The sequence below is a fragment of the Vicia villosa genome, unplaced genomic scaffold (assembly GCF_029867415.1).
Source record: "Vicia villosa cultivar HV-30 ecotype Madison, WI unplaced genomic scaffold, Vvil1.0 ctg.003077F_1_1, whole genome shotgun sequence".
In the NCBI taxonomy this organism is placed as follows: domain Eukaryota; kingdom Viridiplantae; phylum Streptophyta; class Magnoliopsida; order Fabales; family Fabaceae; genus Vicia; species Vicia villosa.
The window spans coordinates 43,603-68,424 of record NW_026706108.1 but is presented as its reverse complement, the minus strand read 5'-3'; the positions used below and the strand labels follow the sequence as shown (position 1 = coordinate 68,424).

The following is a 24,822-nucleotide window of genomic DNA, read 5'->3' as shown; positions in this document are numbered from 1 at the left end:
AAGACTTAGCAGTTGGCTAAGTGGAAAACCATTGTAATCTCGTGTGATTAGTGGATTAAATCCTCAGGTGAGGTAAATCACTCCAAGGGGGTGGACTGGAGTAGTTTAGTTAACAACGAACCAGGATAAAAATCATTGTGCAAATAGTTTTTATCTTACAAGTTTTAAAGCTACACTTATTCAAACCCCCCTTTCTAAGTGTTTTTCTATCCTTCAATTGGCATCAGAGCGCCGGTTCTAAGGTGCAAGCACTTAACCGTGTTTAGAAAAGATTCAGGAAGAGAAAAACACTTCAGTAAAAGATGTCTGGTGAAATTCCAACAAATACATCTACATCTGGCTCAGCTGAGCAATACAATGGAAATGGTAACAATGGTTATACTAGACCACCAGTATTTGACGGTGAAAATTTTGAATACTTGAAAGATAAACTTGAAAGTTACTTTCTTGGTCTAGATGGTGACTTATGGGATCTTCTGATGGATGGTTACAAACATCCAGTGAAAGCTACTGGCATAAGGCTTACAAGACAAGAAATGAATGGTGATCAAAAGAAGCTTTTCAAAAATCATCATAAATGTAGGACTGTTTTGCTGAATGCTATCTCTCATGCTGAGTATGAGAAGATATCTAACAGGGAAACTGCCTATGATATATATGAGTCATTGAAAATGACCCATGAAGGAAATGATCAAGTCAAGGAGACCAAAGCTCTTGCTCTAATCCAGAAATATGAAGCCTTCAAGATGGAGGACGATGAAAATATTGAGAAGATGTTTTCAAGATTTCAAACGCTAACTGCTGGATTAAGAGTTCTGAACAAAGGCTACACCAAGGCTGATCATGTAAAGAAGATCATCAGAAGCTTGCCCAGAAGATGGGGTCTGTCATACCCCAAAATTTGCCCATACAATTTCTCTTATACAATTTCAAATCAATACACAAAGCTCCAAGACACACTCTCCTATACAAGGCTCTGAAACTAGGGTTTGGTCTATTCAAAGAAAAATCAGTGAATCAATGGCTCCAAGGCATCCATATGGCTCAATATATCTCACATTATCTCTATGTCAAGTCTCAATTCAAAGGATTGGTCACTCAATTGTTCAGAAAGTCAACAAATCGACTAAGTTAACCTAGAAGTCGACTGTGGTCAAAGTATAGTCAAAACTCCTGATTTTTTGTCAAGATCCTCATATTGAAGTATCATTCACCATTTGATCAAGAATTGATCATGGTTCATCAAGGAAAGATCAAAAATCAACAATTCAAAAAGTTTCTAAATTAGGGTTTGTATAGGAGAAAGTCAACTTAACTTTGACCAGCCATAACTCTCACATGGAACATCAGAAATTTTCAATCCAAAGCTCATTTTGAAGGAAATTGAATTCTCTACAAATTTGTCTCTCACATGCCAAGTCTAGAAATGCTTCATTTGAGAGATATGGACCAAAACATTATAGGTCCTTTTCAAAAGTCAACAAAAAGTCACTTTTTTCAAAAGGACATATAAGGAGCATAGAAAATAATTTTGATATGAGACCAAAGACACTGGTTAGAGGACTCTCTAAGGTTTCTAAAAAGTCCTAGAACTCCTCCATACCTCAAAACTTGAGGGAGATACGCCTTGTCAAAGTTAAGCTAATTTTGGAGGGAAAATGTGAAATAAAAGGCCTTAAATTGATTTATTTTGCAAAGGAGCCCAAGTTTTTATGGCCCAATCTTGCTTCCCAAGTCATCTAGAAGATCCATATCAAATGCCACGAATTATTGATGCTTATTTGATTTTCTATGAATTTTTATTCATTAAAAAAGATCAATTTAATCAATATTTGGAAGAAAAATTAAAAAGATTTGATTTTTCTTTCAATTCAATCATAACCAATCAAGGGAATATCTAATATTTAGTATCAAATTCGTGCTAAAAAGATTGGGCTGAAAAGGATTAAAATTGAGACAAAAATAGAAAGCTTTGATAATATATTTCAATCAAATTTTTTCAAATTTACAAAACAAAGATTGGATTGGATTTAGTGTAAGTTTGTTGACCTAATTCTTTCCAATATATAAACATAACACTCTCAGATCACTAGGGGGAGGAGGCTGCATACAAGAACCTCTAATTCGAGTTCAAGAAAATCAAGCAAAAAGTCAAAAATTGAAATCTCAATTGAGGTCGATTCAAGAAGTTACATTGATCCTAGTGCATTCCCAAGACGATTTTGAGTGTGTCTCGACCATCCTTCCAGATCAAAACACTCAGAATCCACACACACAAGTCAAGGTTTGGTCAGTTTTTTCTCAATATCGATTGCATCCTTTCATGCGTCATAAATGAATTTTATGTGTATATTCTTGTTTGTTATGAAGTTATGAACAATTCTGGGCGATTAATTCTTTGTTTGCGTGACTATAACGTGATCGACCATGAATGGATGTTAGGGTTTCGTTTTTAGGTTTTTTATTTGCAGGAAGAATTAGACCTAATTGATGCCATGGTGAGGATCGGGAGATCAATACGAGTCCAACCGTGCTTTCCTTTTTTATTTTTATGGTTTGTACGTGATTATGCTGAGCACAGGTATAATGGCTACGGAATGTTCATTGCCAAATCGTAGCAAAATTTCTGCAGATTTTCGTGTTTCAGGGAAGAAGATGAAGATGTGTCCATACGTTGTTGGTTGATTCAAAATTCGCGCGCGTGTTCGTTGATAATGGTGGTCTCCATATTTTATTTGTTGAGTGCGTTTTGTTATCAGCCTGAATGCTTGGTTGGGTTGGAAAGACGTGCCTTATGTGATCCTGGATGAGCCGGTTCGATCCCCAGGTCCCATCATTTTATTTTTCAGACAAATAGAACATTGGTTCAGTGCGTGCATGCGTATTCCATCACCATACAGCCTCAAGACGTCACCGTCAGATCTTATCATCACCAGATCCAACAATTAAGGATGCGCTGGTGTACCGTGGACCATCACAGCCTTGCGCCACACAATCCTAAGCTAAGTTTTTCTTTTATTTTTTTATTTATTATTATATAAACGTGTTTTATATATATATATATATATATATATATATATATATATATATATATATATATATATATATATATATATATATATATATATATATATATATATCTTTTTTTTGTTTTTACTAATATATATTAGTTTTCCAAAAAACCTTTTATTTTATAATAGTACTACTATTTTAATTTATTCAATTTATTTCTTTTAATATATTTATTTTATTTTTAATAATTAATATATTTATTATTTATCTATTTTCTTTTATTTATTTATATTATTTATTTAATTAGATAATTTATTTAAATATTTTCAATAATTCATAAAAATCATAAAAATGCTTTTTTCTGATTATTTATTTTTCTTCCCTCGATTTAATTAATTAGGTCGCGAGACCAATAATTAATTAAATCGTTTATATTTTCTTATTTAATTTGTACCCTAATTAGGGCTACGATGATCATTCCATACACTGAAAAATATATGTTTTTCTATGCCTTTTTTCAGGTTCACTTCTCGAATACGCTCCGACTACGCGCCACGTCAAATACAAAAGCTAAGTTCTAACCTCTCTTATTTAAATATTTATTTACCTTTTATTTTATTTAATCAGGGTTTAGTGCCCTTGTCAATGGAACTTCTCCTGCACTTACTTTTTCCCTTTATTCTTTTGCCAATTCTCTAATGGTCAGGGTCAATGCTTAAGACTCAAGGCAAATCTTTGCCCATCAACCTTCATTAATCGAAGCTAAGTATTTTTTCCCTTTCTCGTATTTTTACTTTTATTGATTAGGGTTGACCCTGTTTATGGCTGAATTGATAATGCACTCACCCTACTTTCACTTGCTATTTTTTCCACCTTTTCAGGGTTTGTCAATTGCCAAGGCTATGAATAATTGGTAACCCTAAACTCAAATCTTAATTATTACTTGTCTCAAACCTATAAATCTTATCCCGCTGGTTTCAATTTCCCTCTCCCTCCGCTGGTTTCAATTTCCCTCTCCCGTTATTGCTTTAATTATTAATTGATGTGGTTAGTAATTTTAGGGAGTGATAACTTTGAATTGAATCTAGAATCACTAATTTTACAAGATAAATGTCATCGAAGTTAACCACGTGATTGTTGCCTTTGCTGCCTGTTGGGGTAACCTCTTTGCTGCCTGTTGCCTGTTGCCTTGAGTTTTTTTACAGAATAGCCATGTCCCTTGAATTTCCTTCACACTTTTGGGGTAACCTCTTTGCTGCCTGTTGCCTTGAGTTTTTTTTACAGAATAGCCATGTCCCTCGAATACGAGGATACCTCAGCCATGCTGCCTCGATACAAATAAAAGTCATAAGTCCCTAATGATGCTGCTGTCGGTACACGAATATGACTTCGACCCTCGAAAGTTGCCTACGAAAGGTTGAGGTATCCTCTGGCTGCCTACGAAAAAGGCTATTCTGATCCTTCCCTTTAGACTACCTGCCTTCTCTATGGCATGGGACAGTTTTAAGGCGAACGATAACTCGACGACCCTTCTATCTCCAAATGAAAGGCTTCCTGCCCTCTTATGGCAGGGATAGACCCTTTCACCCTGAAACGCTAAAAGAACCTCCTTTTCAAACTATAAGGTAATTGTCCCTAATTGCTTTGCCTTGCTCTAAAACCTTTTTCTATATTCTTTCTCATAATTCTTCAAAATGGCTACGCTCATTTACGAGCTAAAGTCCACATCTTTTTCTTCTACAAAACGAGCAAAGCAATTAAGAGCCCATGGAAAACCATGGATGCAAAGGGTGCCTTACACCTTCCCTTTGCATAAATTACCCCCCAAACCCTGTTTTCTCTAAAAGGTTTTTTTCTGTTTCTTTTAGCCTTTCTAACTTGTTTGGATAAAATAAAAGTCGGTGGCGACTCTTGCTTAACCGCAACATTTCGATTAAAAGTCAGTTCACCGTATTACAGGGTCCAATGGTGACTGCATTCAAGATAGCAAAGAATCTGAATGATGTCTCTTTGGAAGAGCTAATCAGTGCCTTAAGAAGCCATGAGATAGAGCTAGATGCAAATGAGCCTCAGAAGAAAGGTAAGTCTATTGCATTAAAATCTAATGTTAAAAAATGCACTAATGCTTTTCAGGCTGAAGAAGTAGATTCTGAAGAATCAGAATCAGAAGAAGAAGATGAACTGTCCATGATCTCCAGAAGGGTTAACCAACTCTGGAAAAGCAAGCAAAGGAAGTTCAAGAGCTTCAGAAGTTCAAAGAAGTTTGAACGAGGAGAATCTTTTGGTGGCAGAAGATCTGACAAGAAGAAGGTCGTCTGCTATGAGTGCAATGAGCCTGGACACTTCAAGAGTGAATGTCCAAAACTTCAGAAGGAGAATCCCAAGAATAAGTTTCATGAGAAGAAAGGTCTTATGGAAACATGGGATGATTCTGAATCAGAATCAGACTCTGAAGGCGAGCAAGCTAACTTTGCACTGATGGCTACAGTGGATGATGGATCAGAATCTACATCAGAATCAGATTCTGAAGAGGTATTTTCTGAACTATCTAGAGAAGAGTTATTTTCCAGTTTAACTGAACTTCTGGAACTCAAGGCTCATCTAAGTATCAAATACAAAAAGCTGAAAAAGCAATTTAAATTTGAAACTAAGAAGTTGGAAGTGGAAAATTCTGAACTAAAGGAAAAAGTTTTAAAATTATCCAAAGATATTGGATCTCCTTCTGAATCAGAAAAATCCATTCCCAGTCTCAATCATATTCTGAAAGAATATGACTCGAGCTTCAGGAAGTTACTATCTAGAAGTATTGGCAGAAGTCATCTTGCTTCTATGATATATGGTGTTTCTGGAAACAAAAGGTTTGGTTTTGGCTATGAGGGTGATACCTCACACAAATTTGAACCTGTTGATGATTTGAAAATCACATACAAACCATTGTATGATCAGTTAAAATATGGCCACTCTCATGATATTAGGCTCACTTCACATGCACAGAGTTTTAACACTAAACACACCAAGAAGCATGTGACACAACCTAAAAAATATCATGCTGCCAAACCTAAAGAATATCATGTTGTTCCTCCTGTTACTTATAATGCTAAACCCAAGTTCAATCAGAACTTGAGGAAAACTAACAAGAAAGGACCCTAGAAATTGTGGGTACCTAAGGAGAAGATAATTTCTGTTGCAGATATCCTTAGCAGCAAAGAGGACAAAGCACAAAATGTCATGGTACCTGGACTCTGGGTGCTCGCGACACATGACGGGAAGAAGGTCTATGTTCCAAGACCTGGTGCTTAAATCTGGTGGAGAAGTCAAGTTTGGAGGAGATCAGAAGGGCAAGATTATTGGCTCTAGAACCATAAGTATTGGTAACTCTCCTTCCATAACTAATGTACTTCTTGTAGAAGGATTAACGCATAACTTATTGTCCATAAGTCAATTAAGTGACAATGGTTATGATATAATCTTCAATCAAAAGTCTTGCAAGGCTGTAAGTCAGAAGGATGGCTCAATCCTATTTACAGGCAAGAGAAAGAACAACATTTATAAGATTGATCTTTCTGATCTTGAGAAGCAGAAGGTGACTTGTCTTATGTCTGTTTCTGAAGAGCAATGGGTCTGGCACAGAAGATTAGGACATGCTAGTTTGAGAAAGATTTCTCAAATTAACAAACTAAATCTGGTTAGAGGACTCCCAAATCTGAAATATAAATCAGATGCTCTTTGTGAAGCATGTCAGAAGGGCAAGTTCTCCAAACCTACATTCAAATCTAAGAATGTTGTCTCTTCCTCAAGGCCGTTAGAACTTCTGCACATTAATCTGTTTGGACCAGTCAAAACAGCAACTGTCAGAGGGAAGAAATATGGATTAGTCATCGTAGATGATTATAGCCGCTGGACATGGGTAAAGTTCTTAAAACACAAGGATGAGTCTCATTCAGTGTTCTTTGAATTCTGCACTCAGATCCAATCTGAGAAGGAGTGCAAAATCATAAAGGTCAGAAGTGATCATGGTGGCGAATTTGAGAACAGATTCTTTGAGGAGTTCTTCAAAGAAAATGGTATTGCCCATGATTTCTCTTGCCCTAGAACTCCACAACAAAATGGAGTTGTAGAGCGAAAGAATAGGACTCTGCAAGAAATGGCCAGAACCATGATCAATGAGACCAATATGGCTAAGCACTTCTGGGCAGAAGCAATAAACACTGCATGTTATATTCAGAATAGAATCTCTATAAGACCTATTCTAAATAAGACTCCTTATGAATTGTGGAAGAATAGAAAGCCCAACATTTCATATTTTCATCCTTTTGGATGTGTGTGTTTTATTCTGAACACTAAAGATCATCTTGGTAAGTTTGATTCTAAGGATAAAAAATGTTTCCTTCTTGGATATTCTGAACGCTCTAAAGGCTACAGAGTATACAACACTGAAACATTGGTTATAGAAGAATCAATCAATATCAGATTTGATGATAAGCTTGGTCTTGAAAAGCCAAAGCAGTTTGAGAATTTTGCAGATATAGATATTGACATATCAGCAACTGTAGAACCAAGAAGCAAAGCTCCAGAAGCTGAAAGTCTCAGAAACAAAGAATCAGAAGATCAAGTTGCTGCATCTTTAGAGAATCTCAGAATTTCTGAAGAGCCAACAGTCAGAAGATCTTCTAAACTCACCTCAGCTCATTCAGAAGATGTGATCCTTGGAAAGAAAGATGATCCTATCAGAACCAGATCATTTCTAAAGAATAACAATCAGAAGCAGTGATCAGAATCAGAAGATGAAAAGTTCTATTCAGTGCAACACAGCTGTCATCAAGAGTACTCTGATGGTGAACACGTGTATGTACGGTTGGTAAAAGCGTGAGTTAATCTGATGGGACGCCGCCCTAGGTAACTGTGTTAAATCATTTCATTTACCACGATCTCTCATCTAACGTCACTCATCATTTAATGCAATTGATTTCATTTGATTCTGTAACTGTTCATTCTCATAACTTTATTGCATTCATTTTCAAATCTGTCTCTATAAATACAATTCAAATCATAACGTTTATCTTTTTCGCTCCCATTCTCTCTTTCTTCTTGCATGCATTTTTGCAACCTTTTCGGTCTTTTCTCAAACCCTAAGCGCAAACCCAGAAATTGTTCTTCAAATCTCAGTACTATTTTAATGGCCGCTTCATCATCTCACAATGTTGGCTCATCTGTCCCTCTCCATCTACGAGAAGAAGATCAGCAAATTACTCCGGTTATTGCCTGTTCTATTCCCAAAAAGGAGTTGGAAGTTATCTGTGAACTCATGGTAGATTTTGATAGCATCGAAGAACATGGATATCGTCTTAAAGAAGATATCATTTTTCAAGGGTGGACTTCATTGTTTGCTGAGTTCTGTGGACCGGTCTACCCAGATCTTGTTAAGGAATTTTGGGTGCATGCAGTTGTTGCTCCTAAATCCATTACGTCCTTCGTCCATGGGAAGTTTGTGGTCATTACTGAGAACATCCTGAGAATGATGTTCGATCTAAGAAACCCTGAGGGTGCTCACGAAATTGATCAAAGGGCTGATTGGGAAGAAGTGTTGTCTACCCTTTACACAGACGTAAAGGAGACAAAGCGTGTCAAGGACATGAGGGATCTTTATAAAATCTGGACCAAGATTCTTCTGGGGTGTTTCTATCACAGGAAAGGAACACATGCTGCAGATTTCATCAACAATGAGCAGAAATACATTCTGTATTGCATTGCCACTAAGAAGAAGGTTGATGTTATCTACATAATATTCAACCACATGTGGAATGCTGTGAGGGATTCCAGAAATGCCTTTAGAGTAAAGAAGTGTACTATTATTCCTTTTGGAAGAATCATTACAAACCTTCTGGTTCATTCCAAGATAGTTGAGAACTTGGAAGCTGAAGGTACCATCAAAGATCTGGCTGTCAATACTGGAAGTTGCTTGAATGCTCTCACCTTGAGAAAGATGAGTGTTATTGATACTATCATCAAAGCCCCTCAACCTCTTCCTGGAGTAAGAAGCAGGAGAGATCCTATTCTTGCTGACTTTGAACCCTTCTTTAGAAGTGAGGTGCCAGGAGTCAAAACTAGATATCTGAAGTCACTCAAGGAAGATGAAGGAGTAAAAGATCAAGAAAAAGGTGCTCCTGCTAAAGAAGGTCGCAAGAAAACCTCTACTTCCAGGTCTGCTGTTTCAGAAGCTATTCCTGAAGTTGCTGAAAAGAAGGAAAGAAGGACTAGGAGAAAATTTGATCATCCTTCTAATAATCGGGAGAAGGTAGTTCAGAGTGTAGCTGCGGCTACTACTGTTGAGAAAGCCGTTCCAGAAGAAGTTGTTGCTGAAGGAGTTCAGGTTACTTCAGTTACAAATGAGAAGAGTAAGAAGGAGACTGCTGAGAAGAATAAGAAGAAGAGAAAGATGAATAAAAATGTTGACACTGGAAAGGCTGTTGAGAAGAAGAAAGCAAAAACAAGAAAATTAATAATTGATGCCTCTGATGATGATGAGGATGTTCAAGAAGCTGTGAATCAGCAAGTTAAAATATCTCAAGGACCAACAACTCAAGCAGTTGGAGGTCAGAAAGTTGTTGCTAGTGAGAAGGAGACACTGGAATCTGCCAGAAGAAGAGAAATCTCTCTTGGGAAGGCTAAGATTGTGGAAGAGCAGAAGAGTAAGAAGCAGAAGAAGCTTGAGGATGTGTTTGAAGCTGTTCAGAAGGTATCCAAAGGTATTCATCTCTCTGAACCTGATTCTGTTCCTACTATACGTTCAGAAGTTGCACCAATAGCTGTTGCTCAAACCCCTGAACCAGTAAATCAACCAGAAAAGGCCCCATCAGAATCACCCATAAAAGTCCATGTTCTCACACCTCCTTCCTCTCCTATAACCAAAACCCTTACTCCCCCTCCCTCACCCATAAAAAATGCTCCCATTCCTTCATCTCCACCCACAACCAACCTTGCTTCTGACCAGGCCCTTGACAATCTTGTTCTTGATATACCACCCCTACAAACACTCTTTCCACCTCACTCTAATATATCCACTTCTCAACCACCTCCTCATGCAAATTATGAACCTATTCCTTCCACCTCTTAAAACAACCTCTCTGGTTCTGGTCTTCCAAATTCTGCATCACATGAGCAATTGCTCCGTGACTGCAATTACACTCCCAAGCCTCGTCCTGAAGCTGAAATGGTAGTGTTAGACTCTGAGAATAAAGCAGAATCTTCTTATAGGTTGGATAGAGAGCCTTAACCCTATTATGTCCCTAACCTTGATTCCCCAATAACCAAAATAAAATCCCGCCGAGAATACCCTATTGGTGTAATTTTTGAAATGGTAAAAAGGAATCTCAGAAGAGTCTTTGATACTCTCAGAATTGTTGAAAGTTCTGGCCTGAATGATGTTGCTATGCGAAAGTTCTGGAGAATCTTCCGAAGAAAAGCAGATGCTTGTTTTGAAGAACTTTAGGAAATTTGTGTAGAAACTGCTCCACGCCCTTGTGGAATTCTGAGGAGTTATGAAGACTTCTGGTTCAGTCGTCTCGGAGAGAGATATATCTTTGAAGAAAATAAGTTTGTTGATGAACTTGAGGAAGCAAGAATTGCTGCAGCAATGGAAGCTAATCCTTGCAGAGAGATTGTGATCTGGAGACCTCAGTATCCAGTTCTAATTGGAGACTTCAAATCGCTGTTTGACTTTCTGAGGGAGAATCCTTCTGAAGAAGACCCTGATTTGGTCATCCCAGAAGTTGCTGATCCTCCAGAAGTTGAAGGTCCTTCTGCTCCAAGGAATCTGGCTGCCATTCTTCAGGCTCTTGAGAATGGAGATTCTGAGGTGCCTGCTGCAGAATATGGAGATGCTTCTATGGAAGAAGCAGATGCTGAAGATCATCCTGCTGAAAGTATTCCTGTTGAGGAAAATCAAGGTGATGATCTGACAATAGAAGCTGCGGTTCAAAATGCTATCCCTCTGGACAGAAGTTGTGAAGCTTCTTCTGATGAACCTTCTCGTCTCGCGAAGACTCTGGAAGTTATTCAGAAGAACCAGGCTGAGATATCTTCTCACATGGATGAGCAACGCACGATCAATGCTGAGTTCCGCACCTTCATGGAGAGGCAGACTGAGAGCAACAATGGGATTCATGACATGCTGGCCAAGATCATGTCCAAGCTAGGGTCATCTTAGTCTTTGAGTCTTAGATTGTTTTCTTTGTTTGCTGCATCTGTTTTCTATGCATCTTCCATGTACTTTTGTACTTCTGATAATTTCTCTCTAGCTATCAATGAAATTTATCTTTTCTTCTCTCATATTGTTTGTCTTGTTTTTCATCTGAATCTTTTATGTTTTTGATGTTATGACAAAAAGGGGGAGAAAAATGTGATAAATGATCTGATTTATTTTATCAGTTGCTGGGAGAAAGGCTCCACATTTCTAACAGAACTAGCAAGTTCTATGTCTTTGAGTGTTTTGCAGGAATTGAAGATCCTCTTTAAAGCTCAACATGAGAAGCAAAGACATGGGGAAAAGCAATTTTGTATAGAAACAAGCTCATGAAAATTGAAGCAAGCTGAGTGCTACAAAGCTTCAAGATCAGAAGCAAGAAGGAAGAATGTTACGATATTCTGATAGAATATGTTCTAACTCATTCTTATTCCTTATATGTTCTGATGCATGTTTTTAGTTCTAAAATATGCTCTGAAACATTACTGTTGTTTGCTCTGATTCATATTATATGTTCTGATACATATTTTATGTTCTGATTCATTCATGCTGACTTTTGTCGTTTAGCTTGTTCTGTAACATTTCAGGATGTAGAGATGCTCTGATGATGCTCTGCTACATTCAACAATGTTCTGATACAATCTAGCATGCAATGATTCTAGAATAAATTCAAGTTCTGAAGCTGTCCTATGGAAGCAAGAATCAGAAGCTATGAATATTCTGAAGATCGAAGAAATTCAAGTTCTGAAGCTGTCCAAATGGAAGCAAGAATCATAAGCTATGAATGTTCTGAAGATCTAAGCATATGTGATCGTCTCAACTGAAATGGAAAATACTCAGGGAAGTCCTTTATTTATAAATTTCTTCCAGTATTTATTTCAGGGGGAGATTATTTATCTCAGGGGGAGATTGTTAATCTTAGGGGGAGACATATTCACACACAATGTTTATATGCTTATGCTATAGCTGTGTAATTGTCTTTAGCCGTCTGATATTTTGATCGCAAATTCATATCATTTATGTATGTTTTTGTCTTCATCAAAAAGGGGGAGATTGTTAGAACAAGATTTGTTATGATCAATATTCTTAGTTTTGATGATAACAAGCATATGAATTTTGTATGAGATAATGTGGTACTCTAATACTATGCAATTTCCATTTCAGGAATTATATAAAGAGTATGCACAAAATCAGCGCAAGAAGCACTGACTCAGAAGGTTCAGCATGCAACATCAGAACATGGTCTGGCAAGACATCAGAAGATGGTCAAGTAGAATCAGAACATGGGTCTATGGAAGCATCAGAAGAACTTGAGATCAAAAGCAGAAGCACTGAAGTTCTCATGGTATCACGCTCAGAAGCACTTCAAGGTCAAAAGACAAGAAGATGCTCTGCACCAAGCTGTTTGACTCTGATGATATTCAAACGTTGTTCACACAAACATCAGATCAGAAGCAAGTACAAGAGTGGCAGGCTACACTGACTGACAAAAGGAACGTTAGAAGCTATTAAAGGCAACGTCAATAGACACAGCAAAAACAAGGCTCGAGGTAGTTGACAAAAGAGTGAAACATTAAATGCAATGCTGTACGGATTACGCAAAGCATTAAATGCTCCCAACGGTCATCTTCTCAAGCGCCTATAAATATGAAGTTCTGATGAGAAGCAAGGTTACGACTTACGATTTACGAACTCTGAACCAACTTGCAGAAACGCTGTTCAAATCAAAAGCTCTCAAACTTCATCAAACTCACTACATTGCTGTTGTAATATCTTAGTGAGATTTAAGCTTAAACTTAAGAGAAAATCACAGTTGTGATAATAGCTTTATAAGAAGCATTGTAACTCTTAAAAGAATTTGTTTACATTAAGTTGTAAGAACTAGAGTGATCAGGTTGTTGATCAATATACTCTAGAAAGTCTTAGAAGGTATCTAAGCAGATTGTTCCTAGAGTGATCAGGTTGTGATCAGTATACTCTATAAGACTTAGCAGTTGGCTAAGTGGAAAACCATTGTAATCTCGTGTGATTAGTGGATTAAATCCTCAGGTAAGGTAAATCACTCCAAGGGGGTGGACTAGAGTAGTTTAGTTAACAACGAACTAGGATAAAAATCATTGTGCAAATAGTTTTTATCTTACAAGTTTTAAAGCTATACTTATTCAAACCCCTCTTTCTAAGTGTTTTTCTATCCTTCAGTATCCACCTACGTTTGTTTCTATCTAAAGGGTGTATCTATGTCTAAAACCTAAATGCGAATGCATGCAAAATAAACACGGGGAAAAGAAACAAGTGTGCTCGCTTAGGCCCCGCGACCCAATGCCTACGTATCCCTTACAAGGAATCAGAGCTACCGTAGTTTGGCTTAATAGTTTCCATTTGTTTTGTGTATTTTAGTTGAACAGAGGTTAAGGTCACAATCAACGATGCTCGACCTTTGGAGACTTATACGCCTATTTCTGGACTGGACTTAACTTGTTCTTAGCAGAAGAATGAACTTGGGTTTGTGTTTTTTATGTGACTACATGATGAACAAAACCCAATACAAGGTTTCGCACCACTTCATTACTTTGTTTTAATTCGAGCCTTTATTAGGTGTTTTAAGTGTTTTTAGTTGAGTATTTTTTAAGGGAATTTACTTTGCAATTCGAATCACATAAAAATGTATAATGATCGAGAAACAGATTAGGGAATGAATCCCACTCATTTCTTTCCCATTATATAGTGATCGAGAAACAGATTAGGGAATGAATCCCACTCATTTCTCTCCCACTAAGTGATTGAGAAACAGATTAGGGAATAAATCCCACTCATTTCTCTCCCACTTTTAGTAAGGTGTGATTCGAGTCTCTATTTATTAGTGTTTTAATGTTGAAAAGAAAAAAGAAATGAACAAGGGAGACTAACCTATTTTCTAGCCTAATTGTTGTCTTAAAAGTCTAAAACTTAATAGAATATAAAAGAGATAGGGAAAAAGTTATTTAAGTTGATTAAAATCAACTTTAACAACTAGGGATATTTTTGGTATTTTACAAAATATAGCAAATATTCACAAAAACAAGAGAAACATAACCTAAACTAACAATGAAAATTTTCAATCACAAAGGCATTTTTTTATCAAGCTTAGAACCATTTTCAAAAATTAAAACTAAAAACTATTTATTTTTTAATGTAAGAACCAATCAAAATGCAAAGAAATCACCAATTAAAGTCTAATTAAAAACAATGATTCCTTAAAAAACTAATTGGCAAGAAAAACTATTTTTGTCATTTTTTGTTTAAGCAAAATTCACATATCAAGCAAAAGAATAAAAAAAAACTATTTTTTTTTTTTTACTATTAACAGGGGGTGTGTTAGTAAAAGCCAAATGAACTAAAATCTATGTGTTATTGGTGCGCTGGGCCCAAATGAGATGTATGAATAGAAATGGCACTAAGGCCCAATGGTTCACGTATGACCAGCCCAAACATTGCATTGAATCATGCATCCATTTATTTCATTTGTTTCTTTTATCAGCATGTGAAATTATATTATAACCTATGATCTAAAATAAAACGAGAACATGACATGGTATCAATTGCTTCAGTGGAGTTTTAAATGACTAAAGACAAAGTTAAACACAAGCCAATCAGAACTGCACACATCACTAGCCAATGATTATAATAAAACGAAATTGCCAAAAAAATGGGAAAAACGGACCAATAAGACCGCGCCACCTAGCCAATGGGATAAAATAACTCAACAACATACAGGTGCCGGAGCAAATTTCCGGTCACCTTCTCCGATTGAATGCTCGCCGGAGCTGGCATGCATACGCCCAGAAATTAAAAACGGAACCACTCTTCCACTCGATTTTTAACGTGGATTCTGAATATTCTATTAGTTATAACGTTTAAACACTCTAACGTCAAGAACAAAGCATCACAAGTTCGAATCCGAAATAAATGCAAGTGGCATGATGCAACATACAGCATTGAGAACATCGGCGCTAATCATCCAAATCCTTGTGTAAGGAGTAGGATACACTATATGCCTTAACCATGGTAGCTGCAATGAAGAGAGGGATCAAGAACACTTACCTGTCGACGTAACAAACTCGGTTCAATTCTTCAGAAAATTTTACAGGCTATCTTGAATATTTGTGTTGATGATGATTCACCGGTGCCATGGACGATAGTTTGTGAAATAAACACAAGATTTCAGTCAACTCCATATACATACCAGCAACTCTTGGTGTTGATGATGATTAAACCTTTCCATGGAGATTAGAGCCCGCAGCTTGATGATATACGCTCTGGAAAACCGAGGTTGACGACGAGATGAAAATGAGTCATGAAGACCGATGGAGAAGTTGAAATGGTGATGTTGATGGCATGGAGGTGATGAGGTTGTTGACAGTGATTGATGAGGAAGAGTATAGAGGTTGATGATGAAAGGTGAGAACTTGATACGGTTATGGTGGTTGTGGCGGTTAGAGAGGTTGTTATGGAATCTGTTACGTATGGGAGAGATGGAGGTTGAGAGAGAATGTGATGAGAATGATGTGTGAAACTGAAAAAGTGTGAAAAATAAAATCATGAAGCGTCCGTTGAAAATGAGGGGAGCTCTTGCTTATATAGTGAGTACATTGGAGTGTATGGTGTTATGGTATGGGTGTTGTGTAGTGGAACTTTTTCTCGTAGCAGCTGATTTTTTTTATCAAACTAGTTACAAACCCGTGCGACTTTTCAAGATATGCCAACTTAAAAATAAAAAACCATTGAACCAAATCTTTATCAACTCAAAATCATAATTCAAATAGGATATACTTAGTTTTTAGAATGTCATTAAACATGAAGGAGCAATAATGTCCAAACACTATTTTGCATGTTTGATTGGAAATTCAAATATGGCTGAAGCATTAATCTCAAAAATGGAGTGAATGTTTGGACCTGAAAATCATTGAAAACGAATAATAAGTTAGAATGTGCATTTAAACAACAACAAATATTTAGCAAATATTGTTAATGGCATGATAAGAAAATATTTATAAAAATTGGACCTTTAAGGAACGGTTGTTTGAAAACAACATTGGCTGCAGCACGAATCTAAAAAATGAAGTCAGTGTTTGGACCTGAAATAGTTTGAAAACGAATAATAAGTTAGCATGTGCATGTAAAGAGCAACAAATATTTACCAAATGTTGTTAATGGCATGATAAGATAATATTTATAAAAATTGGACCTTTTCAAATGTTATGGAACACTTCTTTGAATACAACATTGGTGGTAGAGCTCATAGATTGATTATCTTTGTCATGAATAAGAATCCTTAAACCCTTTTTCGATTTGACTCTTGAGATAGCCACATATAATTGCCCATGACTAAAAACTTCTTTAGGCAAATACAAACCAACATTATCAAGTGATTGCCCTTGGGATTTGTTAATAGTCATGGCAAAGGAAACAATAATTGGAAACTGTCGCCTTACCAATTTAAACGGCCATGGCGATTGTGAGGGAGATAGAGACATTCTAGGAATATAAAATAAGTTACCAATATTTTTTCCAGAAATGATCTTAGCTTCAATGACATGATTAGCAAGTCGGGTTACAGTTAGCCTTGTACCATTGCACAATCCTTCAGACTGATCTAGATTGGGCATCAACATAATAGTGGCACCAACTTTCAACTTGATTGAATGGTTAGGCAGTCCCAAAGTCTTGAGAGCATTTAGGAACTCGGGTGTCACATGCTCATATGCATCAAAGCTAGTGACATCAGATTTATCAATAGAATCACTACTAAAGTATTCTTTCTCTTCTCCTACAACAATTTACAAAGACCTATATTTAGTTACAATGAATGGGCACCATAATTTTGCAAAACATATAAAAAGGTCTTAGCAATTAACTTAAACACAATGAACTAAGTGTGATTTATATACCTGGAATAAGATTTGTGATATATTGGTTGATATCATCAACAACTTCAATTGTTGAAGCTAAGATCGCACGACTTTGAAGATAATTGGAATCAAGATAATTATGAATGAGATCAGGGTATGTATCTTCAACAATTGCCTTGATTGGATCAGAAAAGCTAGAAATTAAGAACTCATCTGGAATACAAATATCAACATAACCATCATTTGGCTCACACATGGTCCCATCTCCAATTTTTAAAATCCACTCAGAAAAGCTCCTTATGTCATCATCTGTAGAAGGATCATTATCACCATTTTGCAAGCGCATGTTCTTTGTAAGCCTCAAGACCTTACAATGATCCCAAATATAAGAAGCATTTATTGTTGCATGGATAATGTCTGATCTAGTTCCTCTCGGTATAACAGGGAGAATTTGTCTGAAGTCACCACCAAACACAACAACCTTACCACCAAAAACTTTCTTAGATGCATGGGGGATTCCACTCATAATATCTCTTAAGGATTTGTCGAGAGATTCAAAGCAAAATTTATTGGCCATAGGAGCCTCATCCCATATAATTAAATCTGTCATCTTTAGAAGCCCAGCAAGATCATCTTGTTTTTCAATGTTGCAAATAGAATTTTCTAAAGTCGGAATAGGAATCCTAAATCTAGAATGAGCTGTTCTTCCACCTGGTAACAACAAACTTGCAATTCCACTTGAGGCAACAGGCAAGACAATTTTTTTCTTAGACCTAAGTGCTGCTGATAAAGTTTTCCACATAAAGGTCTTACCAGTTCCACCATAGCCATACAGAAAAAAAACACCTCCTTGTTGCTTCTCTACAGCATCCATGATTTCCTCAAAAATTCCTCTTTGTTCATCTATGTATAAGAGATGTTTCCAAACAGCTTTGTTAATATAATGCAAGAGTTTAACTATTCTAAATTGTTGTAATAAGAGAGTCATATTACTTGTAAGAGAAGCAGACAAATGTTCAAAAATTTGATGTTGTTCAACAACATCATATTGACGTTCATCATAAAGTAATCTGTTTCCTGTAAAGAAAATGACATCCTCTTTTGGAACTGGCATTGGTTTGAAGTCCTTTAAGCTACGATTATTATTTTGCAATAGTGTTTCAATAGCCATCAGTGTCCGTTCCTTAAGCTCGGCATCGCTCATTGTCAAACCTATGATTAAAAAGGTAAGTAATACATATTATGAACACTATGCAAGAAATTGGAAATATTATGAATTAAAACCGTTGAGTTCATACTGTACATTGAGAACCTTGTGGATTATAATTATTAATACCGTAACAGTGTAATCCACTAAAAAATGAAATGTAAATAAAACCTATAATGTATAAATTCAGAACCTATATGTAAAATTTGTTACATTATATTTTCGTTGGCCTTATCAAATATTATTGGATAATGTCAAAAATTCTATAACATTGCAAATCTGTAACAGCTGTTTGCATACATAAGCTTTATATATAATGGTCCGCATTGAAAAATCAACATCCACCTGAAGATTATCATGGGTTCCAGCAAGGTGTATTGCAACTATGTGTCTTATGCATGTATTGTTTCTAGCTGTTGCTGAATCAGCCATTCAGTGAGTTCCAAAACAGAACTGGATAAATTTTACTAACTATGGACAATATCACTACCTTCTAGTATACCCTTCCATCATAAAAAGGTTCATGCTCCCCACGTTGAATTGAAATAATATAAACTATACTAAATCATGTAATGAATTAAATAGACAACTATAATTAAGTAAAGCCTTAAGTAATGAATGTACTTTCCGTGATTGTATATGTCGCTTAAGAACATTTATCGTATTCCAAACTATGGACTATATTCCTACTAATAACCACGGAAAGTATTGGCATAATTTGTAACAGCAAGGCAAATAAAGAAAAAAGATCACAAATATAGTAAGATTAAATACCTTGATTTCTTGCCAATAACCGTTGATCATAGAGTATGCCATCCGATAAATATCTCCAAGTCTTTCTCCAAACATGTTCAGGTCTGTTCATGGATCCCGAAAGTAACATTGTCACAAAAAGTTTGCGCAAAAAAGGTCCCGAACCCCAAAGATGCGCCTCTTTTATTGCCTCGACAAATTCACGATCATCTTGTAAAAAACCCATCGCAAAGCACGCATCTCTAAAAGTTTTGCACTTCTTACCATCAACCGTTTTGATATCTTGATAGCACAACGGACCTTTCTTGACGGTAAGCATCATTCTTAAATAAAACAACTCGCCGGTGGATTGGGGAACCCAAATCAGTCGACCAATGGTATACCCTCGCTTCCTTGGTTTCCAACTTCGACTTCGTTTATGATAGACAAATTTAGAAACAAAGTCCCCATAAGTTAGTAACCTTGCTTCCTCATAAGTTTTGTTAGCCTCAAACCAAGCCGTAAACATGGACTCCGTTACACTTGGTTTGAGCAACACATCACCAACCTGCTCGTAGTCTTTGTAGTACACGGAATTTTCACCTTCCATGTGAAAAAACAATCTTTCTACGGCTGGTTTTTTGCCATGAATAGAATAAGAAAATATCCGCCAACATGCTTCACTTGGGGAGATGTATCGACAATCCAAATATTGTTTGATCTCATCAACGTTGTTTTTGTCTTGGCCTTGTATGATTGCTGAAATTCTATCGGAGCCCTTATTAATATATTTGAAAAGTTATTTGATAGAAGTATTTTGATTGCACCATTCCATGTTGATGTGGGCTTCGTACTTCAACAACAAACTTGGATTGTGAGGAACAATATGACCACTATGAAAGATGATGTCATTCTTTAGAATGGTGTGTCCGTTGTTTCTTCTCCTATAAACCGGGTATCCTTCTTGGTCCACTATAGTTGTACTTTGGAATTTCTTAGGATAAAACTTTGTGCATCTCCCATCTTTCATACAAAGTGATTTTTGATTTGCCAAACCACAAGGACCATGAACCATGTGAGATTTGACCAAATTGTATAGCCGAGGTTGTGTTTCGGGATCGGGTATAGAGGTTGATGATGAAAGGTGAGAACTTGATACGGTTATGGTGGTTGTGGCGGTTAGAGAGGTTGTTATGGAATCTGTTACGTATGGGAGAGATGGAGGTTGAGAGAGAATGTGATGAGAATGATGTTGTAGCGGGGAAAATCTGATATCGAAGCCATGGGATTGACTCGAATCAGTATTCCGTTTTGAAATCGCCACCGCGCTTTATTTTTTCAAAGGAAAAGGGAAAAGAACGTAAAACCCAAAGTTTTGTTTTTTTTAAAAAAAAAACAAGAAAGAGAACTCAGGTTCGGGTGTTGATTATATGAGGGGAAGGTTTAAAGCACCCCTCATATCCGTGGTACTCCACGGGAACCTTTTTGAAAATCTGTGTTGTGTGTGTGCTAAAAAACGGTTTGTTTTATTTTCAAAATAAGCTCGGCAAAGCGTTAAGCTTTGGGCCTACATACCTCCTCGGTGCAATGGAGAAGTCAGAGCTAATGTAGTTCCGCTTTTGGGAAAAAACGTTTTTAAAACGAATAAACACTTTGTTGTCGTTAGAGAGAAATACTCAGCCATTGATCTTGAGCATGAGAACAAACAAGTTCTTTGCATCGCAAATGAAAGAAGGGCGCCAACTCGGATAAAATCAACGAGTATGCCACTAGCTCTCTCACGCGGAAAAGATCTCGTTATTATCAATCAATTTCAAAATCGTGGGGTATAACCACTCGTTTCGACAATTAACGGTGTCTAAACTTTTGAAGAAAAGCCGCTAAGGGCGAAAGATATTTTTAAGAAAAAGATTTTGAAAAGATTGCAAACATAAGAATATTTTGGAAAAAGGGAGAAGATTTTGAAAATTTAAGAATGGGAGGAGATGAAGAGGCTAACCTAATGCATAAAATAAAAGCTAAGGAAAGAAACGGTCTAACCGAATAAGAAGCCAACACTTGACATTAAGAGCCAAGGTAGTTTTCCCATCCTTTGGATTTATCAATACCAACACATTAACGCTTGGGGATCCAGATGAATTTATTGTCTTAGCACCATTTTTCATTAAGCACATTAAGATTCTGACGAAAATTGGGCAGAGTAATGGCTGTTTTCGGGTAAAATCCTTATATCAATGCCTTGGAATTAACCATCAAGGGCTTTCAAGGAAATACCTGCACATATAAACATACAACAGAACAATGCCAGACAGACAGAACAATCACAGGATAGTAATAGAATGAGTCCAGAGGTACTAGGTCCATAAGTCCGAATCTCCAAAGTGCTAGGGATAGTAACCGATAGTCCAAAGAGAGCCTTATGTATTTTTTAGATTTTGGTTATTTATTAGTGTTTTAGCGAAAAAATAAAGTATGGTCCAAGTGGACAAAAGAAAAATAACAGAAGCATAAACATATGTCCAAGTGGACAAAGAGAAAATGACGGAAAGTAAATATGATGAAATGATAAAGTAAAGCGATAAAGCGAGAAATATAAAGAGCGGTAATATAAAGAGCGGTATAGTAAAGGTGCGGAAATTAAAGTTAGTTGTTAAGTGTTAAAGATAACCATCTTGAAACTTGTCAAGTATGTTATCAAAGTTAGTAGGAAGATCTATGGTGAGTGAATGATGTACTCGGATTTAAATTCAATGGGGTTTATCAGAAGCTTGATAGAATCATAGCGACTACACGATAAAAACCTCCACAAGTCTTAAATCAACCGCATACAATTCTCTTCCATGTTTGATCTTTTTTTATTCGGGACACGAAATATTGCGCTATGTTAAGCAGATCGCCAAGTGATTTATGTAGAAATCACCCTACAACGAGGCCGGTCAAAACTTTATGTGCTAATGCATGCGAGAAGAACGATATGTAGATCGCCTTCCGAAAACAATACCGCACGAAAGGAAAATAGGTAACGATCTAGTCTTTACTAAGAATCCATAAGAATTCTCAAAGTATTAAGACTTTCATCGATCAAAAGAAAAAAAGGAGAAGGAGAAGATAAAATGCATAAAGATAATCAACTCACACTATCATTAATATCATTCATCTAATATTATGGATTTGGTTCTTTCAAACCTATCAATATCCTAGATCCAATGATATTAATGAAATGGAGGAAGAAGAATAAAATTCACAAAAAGATAATCAACTCACACTATCATTAATATCATTCATCTAATATTATGGATTAGGTCATTTCAAACCTATCAACATCCTAGATCCAATGATATTAATGAAGTGGAGGAAGTAGGAAGCCAAAACAAGCATAAAAAAGGCAAAAAACACATTCTGCCTTACTGGAAATCGATTTACCTCTGTAGGAAATCGATTTCCTGAGTGCAGAGTTCAGTTTTGGGCGCAAAAAACAGAGTGGAAATCGATTTCCCTCTGTCGGAAATCGATTTCCTGCGCACAGTTTTCAAAAAAACAGCATTATGAACTTTGAAACTTGATTTAGGCAAACATACAAACACCTTATGATCACATATCCATAGGAGCACGAATTTTCCATCAAATCACCATCAAATAGCACCAATATAGCATCAAAGATGCATTGAACACAAGCAACAAAGATCTACATCTTAGAATTGAGAAATTTACCAATTCTTGAATTAAAGTGTTGAAGTAGCTTCAAGAACAAGCACAAAGTGTAGATCCTTCAAGTATGGAGATGAACAATCAAAGAAAAGAGTGAAATGTAGGAGGCTTAGTTCAAAATTAGCAAGATTCAATGTGAACCTTACTAATCTTATGAAAATGAACTTTGGGTGAGGGTTTTGGAAAGGGTGAGAAATGAATTTGCAAGCAATTTTTTGGCTCTCCAAGCTTGAGAAATGAGAGAGTAGAGGGCTCTATTTATAGAGTTGGAGCAAGAGTAGTGGCAAATTGGTCTTTTTATGTTTGGTGATTAACTTGTGTTTAATTGGTGATTAAAGTGGCAATTAAATGGTAAAAAGTGGTAAAATGGGGTTAAAGAGGGTTTAATGAATGAGTTAATTTTGATGAGGTGGAAAATTGATAAAATGATCAAATAAAAAGGTGCCAAAATGATGTCAAGCTTCCCTCTTATATTTTTTTGAATTTTGCGCACAGGAAATCGATTTCCCACAGGGGTAAATCGATTTCCACCTTCAAATTTTCAAAAATTGTTTTCTTGCACTGTTTTGATTTTTGCCCGATCTTTCACCTGTAAAATATAAACAAAAGAGACAAAACATATATTTTTGATTTTTTTGGTTAGTATAAACAAATAAAAGGTTATAAATGCTCGATAATTCCCCTCAGAGATAATCACAGTACCAAAGATAAAGCTTCACAATGGTGCTCTTGATTGATGATTGAATGCAATTGATGTATGATCTTAGGGTCGAAAATTGGGGTATGACAGATGCCCCTATTTAAGTTTCTTCGATTTGGAGATACGATGATTGGAAATCTTCGTTTTGACAAAAATCGAAGAGACTTAAATATATAAAACACAATTTTTGAGCCTAAGATGCAATGCAATGTTAATGAATGCACGTGATGATAATAAAGCATGACAACATTGGAGAGTAACAAGTGATCCACTAGGGAGAACAAATGTCTCGCTATAACTCCGCTGGGGAAACAAATGTCTTAGAAGTTCCACTGGGGAAGGCAAGACTTTGTTGGAGCGACGGAACTTTGGTGGGAAAAGAAACTTCTCTGGGGAAAACACTTCACGTCAGAGAGGTTATAGCATCCTCTTTCACTGGGGATGAGAAAAAGGGAACATCCTCTTTCACTGGGGATGAGAAAGTATGCATCCTGAATTAGAATGCCAATCTTCCGTTAACAGAAATCACACCATCGTACCACTGATGATTGAAGAGATGTATCGCCGTACCACTGACGATAACACATACCAACGTTCCACTGAAGGCATGAAGAAGAAATATACCATCGTACTACTGATGATATGAAGAGATGTACCGCCGTACCACTGACGATAACACATACCCACGTTCCACTGAAGGCATGAAGAAGAAATATACCACCGTACCACTGATGATATGAAGAGAGATATACCACCGTACCACTGATGATATGAAGAGAGTTATACCACCGTACCACTGATGATATGAAGAGAGTTATACCACCGTACCACTGATGATATGAATAGAAATACATCGACGTACCACTGACGATGAAGATAACAAAATACACCAACGTTCCACTGAAGGTGAACTACCAACGTTCCACTAAAGGTATTGAAGAGATATACATCGACGTACCACTGACGATGAAGATAACAAAATACACCAACGTTCCACTGAAGGTGAAATACCAACGTTCCACTGGAGGTAGAAAGAGATGATTCATCGACGTACCACTGACGATGAAGATAACAAAATACACCAACGTTCCACTGAAGGTGAACTACCAACGTTCCACTGGAGGTAGAAAGAGATGATTCATCGACGTACCACTGACGATGAAGATAACAAAATACACCAACGTTCCACTGAAGGTGAACTACCAACGTTCCACTGGAGGTAGAAAGAGATGATTCATCGACGTACCACTGACGATGATGATAACAAAATACACCAACGTTCCACTGAAGGTGAAGAGAAATACATCGACGTACCACTGACGATGAAGATAAC

The 24,822-nt window shown here is 36.6% G+C and overlaps 1 protein-coding gene across 1 annotated transcript; it reads right to left on the bottom strand.

Moving 5' to 3' along the window:
- Window positions 1-16,482: 16,482 nt before the first annotated feature.
- Window positions 16,483-19,836, bottom strand: LOC131640353 (uncharacterized). Its single transcript, XM_058910757.1, has 3 exons — window positions 19,124-19,836; window positions 17,182-18,354; window positions 16,483-17,060 (listed from the first exon to the last, which is right to left on the bottom strand). The coding sequence occupies exons 1-3, from the start codon at window positions 19,689-19,691 to the stop codon at window positions 16,483-16,485; spliced, it is 2,319 nt and encodes a 772-aa protein (XP_058766740.1). The 5' UTR covers window positions 19,692-19,836.
- Window positions 19,837-24,822: the final 4,986 nt, after the last annotated feature.

Bases quoted from the DNA above. Each gene is read 5' to 3' on its own strand.
- LOC131640353 (XM_058910757.1), bottom strand. From the start codon at position 19,691: ATGGAAGGTGAAAATTCCGTGTACTACAAAGACTACGAGCAGGTTGGT. The intron at 18,355-19,123 runs GTATTTAATCTT...TTTTAATCATAG, and splicing joins GTTATTGGCAAGAAATCAAG to GTTTGACAATGAGCGATGCC. The intron at 17,061-17,181 runs GTATATAAATCA...AAATTGTTGTAG, and splicing joins TATCACAAATCTTATTCCAG to GAGAAGAGAAAGAATACTTT.